Source organism: Gekko japonicus, unplaced genomic scaffold (assembly GCF_001447785.1).
Source record: "Gekko japonicus isolate JY-2015 unplaced genomic scaffold, Gekko_japonicus_V1.1 scaffold4486, whole genome shotgun sequence".
Classification (NCBI taxonomy): domain Eukaryota; kingdom Metazoa; phylum Chordata; class Lepidosauria; order Squamata; family Gekkonidae; genus Gekko; species Gekko japonicus.
Window position 1 is genome coordinate 38,384 of NW_015163747.1, and position 6,986 is coordinate 45,369.

The window sequence follows — 6,986 nt, forward strand, 5'->3', positions numbered from 1 at the left end:
CCAGAGCTTGTGACTGACCCAAGGTCACATCAGCAGGTGCAAGTGGAGGAGTGGGGGAATCAAGCCCAGTTCTCCCAGATTAGAGTCCGCACACTTAACCACTACGCCAAACTGGCTTTAACTGGAGATGCTGGGGACTGAACCTGGGACCTTCTGCATGCCAAGGAGAGACTCTACCAGAGCCATGGCCCCTCTCCAGTGTTTAATCAGGTGCATATTTGTCAATTCTGGGCTACGCATTCCTACAATCACCCTAGAAATAGTGCCCCTGTGGTGTGTGGACCTCTCTATGGACAATGATGTTACGAAATACTTAACAGATGGAGCTCAGCTATCACACGGTAGGTCATTCGAGCCAGTATCTGAATGTTATGGACAGTTTGCTGGAACTGAACCTAAGAACCTAAGAAGAGTCCTGCTGGATCAGACCAGTGGTCCATCTAGTCCAGCATCCTGTCTCACACAGTGGCCAACCAGGTCCTCTGGAGGGCCAAGAAGAGGGCATAGAGGCCGAGGCCTTCATAAGAACCTAAGAAGAGTCCTGCTGGATCAGACCAGTGGTCCATCTAGTCCAGCATCGTGTCTCACACAGTGGCCAACCAGTTCCTCTGGAGTGCCAAGAACAGGGCACAGAGGCCGAGGCCTTCCCCTGATGTTGCCTTCTGGCTCTGGGATTCAGAGGATTAGGGCCTCTGAATGTGGAGGTTCCCCTCAGCCACCTTGTCGAATAGCCACTGACAGACTTATCCTCCATTAATCTATCTAATCCCCTTTGAAAGCTGTTTATTCCCGTGGCCATCACTACATCCTTTTGTCTGTCCCGAACCTATTGCCCATCAGCTTTGTTGGATGCCCTTGAGTTCTAGTGTTTTGGGAAAGGGAGAAAAACTGGGAATCCAAGGGTCTCAAAATGGCTGGCCCGATGCAATAAGCTGCTGCAGCTATAGCTCGGATTCTTCCCTGGCCAGTACAGAGTTCCCAAGTGACTTTTCTCTCCTTCCCATATTGCTCGTTGGTGATATTCACTGCCACAGGAAGTGGTGGCGGCTACAAGCATGGACGGCTTCAAAAGGGAATTAGATAAGCATATGGAGCAGAGGTCCAGTGGCTATTAGCCACAAGGCATAGATAGGAACTCTCAGTATGGGGCAAGTGATGCTCTGTCTTCTTGGTGCTTGGGGGAGGCAACGGTGGGAGGGCTTCTAATGTCCTGGCCCCAGTGGTGGACCTCCTGATGGCACTGGTATTTCTGGCCACTGTGTGATACAGAGTGTTGGACTGGATGGGCCTTTGGCCTGATCCAACATTGGTGTCTCTTATGTTCTTATGTTAGCGGCTTCCTGTTCAGACCACGTTTGGGCAACGCTCATTTCCACTGGCTTCTGGTTCTAGGTCTGGCTTAGACTGAGTCTCTGAATCCTCATTTCTTCTGACTCTTTGATCTGATCCCCATTCATGGGCTGCCCACGGTTCAGCGGATGTCTGACAGGGGAGGCAGTGGGGTTGCCAACCTCTGGGTGGGGGCTGGAGACCTCCTGCGATTACCAACTGATCTCCTGACGCCAGCGATCAGTTCCCCTGGAGGAAATGGCTGCTTTGGAAGGGGGAACTCTATGGCATTATGCCCCACAGAGGTCCCGCCTCTTCCCAAACCCCGCCCTCCCCAGGCTCCACCCCCAGCATCTCCATGACAACCCTAAGAGGCAGTTAGAATCTTTTCTCTCATCACCTTCTTCGAAGCTAGCCAAGACAGCCATTTTGGTGTAGTGGTTAAGAGCGGCGGGTTCTAATTTTGAGAACCGAGTTTGATTCCCCACTCCCCCACATGCCGCCAGCTGGGTGACCTTGGGCAAGCCACAGGTCTCTCAGAGCTGTTCTCTCAACAGCAGTTCTCTCAGAGCTCTCTCAGCCCCACCTGCCTCACAGGGTGTCTGTTGTGGGGAGGGGAAGGGAAGGAGATTGTAAGCTGCTCTGAGACTCCAAGTGAAGGGCAGGGTATAAATCCGATCTCTTCTTCTTCTTCTTACAGCAGGAAAGAGCAAGAGTCCAGTCGCACCTTAAAGACTAACAACATTTGTGGTGGGGCGTGAGCATTCTTGAGCCACTGCTCACTTCTTCAGATACCTGGTCTCTGAAGGAGTGATCAGTGAGTCACGAAAAGCTCCTCCCCTGCCACAAATGTCGTTAGTCTTTAAGGTATGACCAGATTCTTGCTCTTTCCTGCTGCTTTCGTTGTTCAGTCGCACAGTCGAGTCCGACTCTTCGCGACCCCATGGACCAGGTCCCGCCAGGCCTTCCGGTCTTCCGCCGTCCTCTGAAGTTTGCTCAACTTCATGTTCGTTGCATCTATGACCCTGTCTAACCATCTCATCCTTTGCCGTCCCCTTCTTCTTTTGACCTTCCTGCTGCCACAGACAGGCTAACATGGCTGCCCATCTTGACCAAGATAATCTACCTGAGGTTTATTAGAATAGGCTTTCGTCTTGTGTAATCAGATGATGTGTCCTGTGGCTTTGGAGGGAACCCAGAGGCCTATTTTGTGGGAACAACAACTCGTGAAAAAAAATGGAAAGACCGAGCAGAAAGGGGTGTGGGTGTGGTGATCCCATATACGTGCGTCAAGCACAGGAAAGGGCTTCCTAAACCAGCATGACTTTGCAAGCCTCCGGTCTCTATGGCTGCACAGAGAGGTCCATAAGTACATGGGGGGGGGTTAGGCGAGTTGAATTTCCAGAAGCTGCGAGAACTGCTAAATAAAATTTTCAGCAGTTGGAGCGTCAGTATTATTGTCCTCCCTACGAATAAGCTATGCAAAACAGCAACATATTGAAGATGAAATTACTCAAATTTGCATAATTCATACAGGGCAAAGAATCCCAGTTTTCCTCGGCACAGAATTAGGATTGCCTGGCTGCTCAGTTTTTAGTGTCGAGCGCACACATTTCTGTAACTGAGTTTTGCCTACTAAACCGAAGAGGCCTGCGTATAGGACCTGGCTCTCTGAATATTTATACCGTCAAATAATATCAAATAAAGTCATTCTGGTGCGCCCCAGAGTCACATGCACCAAAACAGATTCGTGTTCTTAGAAGTAACTTAAGTCAACATTTTTATATACACCTTCTTCATTCAGTTTATGCTACCAGTTTGCCAGTTTGAGATCATTTTAACTGTGATGGCTAATTGTCCTGGGAATCACAGTTGATGCTGTTGATCATTCTCTCTCTATGTTCTCTAGAACCAGTCTGGTGTAGTGGTTAGGAGCGTGGACTCTAATCTGGGAGGACCGGGTTTGATTCCCCCACTCCTCCACTTGCAGCTGCTGGATGACCTTGGGCAAGTGTCAGCAAGCTGCCATGTTTGATCAGATGTATATATGCTTAACCTGTAAGTGCCTTTAATCCTACTTTCCTTTCTGTAATGTTGACAGTTGTTGCCTAGCATCCCAAGCGCATGCTCACAAATGAGTAGCTTGTTAATGAAACGCAAAACACTTCAAGGGCAGGAGGGAGATAAGGAGGATTGCTTTGGTCTGCTGGATGTTGCTTTTATTCAGAGGCCTGGGAACATAGATGTTTGGGATTACATAGACCGTTATGATTCCCAGGATTTTGGTGCTTCTTTATTCCCGGGCGGGAATATGTCTCATTGGTGTAGAAGCTGTTTGAACTCCTTTCATACTACCTGCTTGATTCCTCAGATGTCATTCTAAACAGAAACCTTGTTAGTGAAACATCTTTTCAATAAAGTCATCCTCTTGACTGAGAAGTGACTCGTTGATCGATGGTACCCTTACAGCAAGCCATAGTTCTGTCAGAGCTATTGTCTATAGGACAGTTCTGGAAAGAGCTCTCTCAGCCCTGCCTACCTCACAGGGTGCCTGTTGTGGGGAGGGGAAGTGAGAGGAGTTTGTAAACCGCTCTGAGACTCCGAGTGAAGGGTGGGGTATAAATCCAATCTCTTCTTCTTCCTTAGCTCTTCTCTTGCCCTGCCCTGAATGAACCCCCTGTAGTTACCCTGTGAGCCAGTTTGGTGTAGTGGTTAAGTGTGTGGATTCTAATCTGGGAGAACTGGGTTTGATTCCCCACTCCTCCACTTGCACCTGGCTGGATGACCTTGGGCAAGCCATAGTTCTGTCAGAGCTGTCCTTGAAAAAGAGCAGTTTCTGTCAGAGCTTTCTCAGCCCCACCTACCTCACAGGGTGCCTGTTGTGAGGAGGGGAAGTGAAAGGAGTTTGTAAGCTGCTTTGAGACTCCGAGTGAAGGGCGGGGTATAAATCCAATCTCTTCTTCTAGGTTCATCTTTCCAGCTTCCAGTGTTTCCTGGGCAAAGATTCCTAAACTTCCGTAACCTCTAGATCTGGAAATAAGGAAGTGTTCCACTGCAGAGTACAGGAATTAGGCATGGAACAAAAACACCTAATTTATTTATATCAAGCCTTTCTCCCCACTGAGGACTGAATGCGGCTTACATTCTTCTCTTCTCCTCCAATTTATCCTCACAACAACCACACGGGGTCGATTAGGCTGAGCGTGACTGGCCCAAAGTCACCCGGCAAACTTCATGGCAGAGTGGGAATTTGAAGCCAGGGCTCCCACATCCTAGTCCAACACTTAACCGCTACACCACGCTGTCCTCTCTCAGGCCTTGCAGGGCTCTCATGCTGCATACTTAATTCAGTGGTCCAGCGGTGAAGATTTAACTTCCGAACCCCCAAGTTGGACCACAGAACTGGGTTTTCAAAAGTGTGTGTTGCCTAATATGCAAAGGAGTTCCTGCTACAAAAAGAGCCCTGTTATAATAACTGGCAGCGTTAACCTTTTCCTTCCCAGTCCCCTTTTCTATCAAAGTAATTCTCTCAGGTTGGTTTTTTTCACTCATGGGGAAGGGGTGTCCTTATATCTTTCTCCCCGCAAATGGCAAAGCAGCTTAGGGAGAATGATTCTATTTTTTAAAAAATGCCAGCTTTGCTCAGCCTCTCCTCACGTGCCCATCTTTTGCTCAGGTGCATCGCTCATTTGAAAGAAAAGAGTCATAATGTTTGAGCCCTGGACTACGCCTCTAAGCGCTGGCGCTTTGAAGTCGATCCCGTTTAAAACGGCTTTCGTGCAAATGGGCTTAGTTACGATTGGCATACCTGGCGACAGACTCCTAATTCAATCTGGTCCTAAATCAAATTAATCAGTTTATGCAGAAGAAGACTTTTAAATCGGCGGCCTTTTAAAATACCTCGGCTAATGCCAAAGGACGGAATTTGTCTGGCACTTGGAGAGTTGGGAATTTTCACTCCCCTTCCCCTTATGTACATATAAAGGTAAAGGTTCCCTTGCTCGAAAGCCAGTCGAATCCGACTCTAGGGTTGCGGTGCTCATCTCTGTTTCAAAGCCGAAGAGCCAGCACTGTCCGAAGACGTTTCCGTGGTCATGTGGCTGACATGACTAAGCATCAAGGTGCACGGAACACTGTTACCTTCCCACCGAAGTGGTACCTATTTATCTACTTGCAATTTCTTGCTTTCGAACTGCTAGGTTGGCAGGAGCTGCAACTAGAGACGGGAGCTCACTCCATCATGTGGCATACCCGGGTCTCGAACTGCTGAACTACTGAACTTCCACAGCCTGCAGTTCAGCGTCTTAACCACTTGAGCCACAGCAGCTCCTATGTACATATAGTTTGTACAATTTATGCAGGCTTTTCGCAAATCAGCCATCCTTTTTCTAGTTAGCCAATGGCTAGGAGGTTTTCTCAGGTCTATTTGATCTGAAAAGAGGAACCTGTTAATTTCCCGTCTGTTCAGGCACAACGTTGCCTTGTTCACAGTCTGTAGCCTTGGGGAAGAGAGAAAGAAAGCGGGGAAAAGACACAGAAAACATTTCAGGTTTATGTCCTTGATTAACAACAAACAGCCAAAGCATGGGGGGTCCTGACATCCTTTTAGAAACCCGCAGCTTGAAGGGGGTATTTGTCACGGTGATGGTGCTTATGCGCAACTTACTGATTTCAGAAGCTATTACGGTAATGTTGTGCCACAACAATGTTTCCCGGTCAAGAGTCTTGGAAGTAAATATCGAACCATTTCCAGAATCAATGTTGAATATTCTATCCATATCGGTATGGCGATCGACGGAATACCTGAAAGTTAGAAAAAGTCGTTTAAAGATCCCTTTCGCAATCGCTTTACGGTGCTTTATGAGACGAGGTACGAAACATCAAACTACATTTGTTGATAGGTTGGCGCTGCGGATTTCTGCAGAACCTCAATACATTTCCATAAAAAGGACGAGACGTCATCCGGAGATCGCAGGTTTTCTACACAGCCAAACGAAGCTGCAAAGCGTAGGTGTGTGAGAGAGACATTCAAACACAGGGTTGGGGTTAAAGGGTCATCTCCTACCTATTCTCCTACCTGAGAGCCAGTTTGGTGTAGTGGGTAAGTGTGCGGACTCTAATCTGGGAGAACTGGGTTCGATTCCCCCACTCCTCCACTTGCAGCTGCTGGATGACCTTGGGCAAGCCTTAGTTCTGTCAGAGCTGTTATCTCAAGGACAGTCCTCGAAAGAGCGCTCTCAGCCCCCACCTACCTCACAGGCAATGTTCCCTCTAAGCTGTGGAGTCTTGTGAGCAAAAATTCTACCTTGTGAGCTCCTGGCATTAAAGTTGCAAGCGAGCAATTTGGCTGCTGCATAAACCAGTTTGCTCTGGAGCCCTCCTTCCTGAGCTAAGACAAAAATGTGTGAGCCAGAGGCTAAAACACTGTGAGCTAGCTCACACTAACTCAGCTTAGAGGGAACACTGCTCACAGGGTGTCTGTTGTGGGGAGGGGAAGGGAATGGAGTTTGTAAGCCACTCTGAGACTCCGAGTGAAGGGCAGGGTATAAATCCAATCTCCTCTTCTTCTTCTTCTTCTTCTTCTTCTTCTTCTTCTTCTTCTTCTTCTTCTTCTTCTTCTTCTTCTTCTTCTTCTTCTTCTTCTTCTTCTTCTTCTT

General features: G+C 48.1%; 1 protein-coding gene across 1 annotated transcript in view; it reads right to left on the minus strand.

Annotated features, from left to right (window-relative positions):
• The window catches only part of LOC107107583 (cadherin-6), a 65,148-nt gene that overhangs the window by 18,839 nt on the left and 39,323 nt on the right, over positions 1–6,986 (minus strand). The window contains exon 6 of the mRNA XM_015407890.1: positions 5,996–6,132. Coding sequence (XP_015263376.1) covers positions 5,996–6,132 — 137 coding nt within the window. The remainder of the gene's footprint in view (positions 1–5,995; positions 6,133–6,986) is intronic.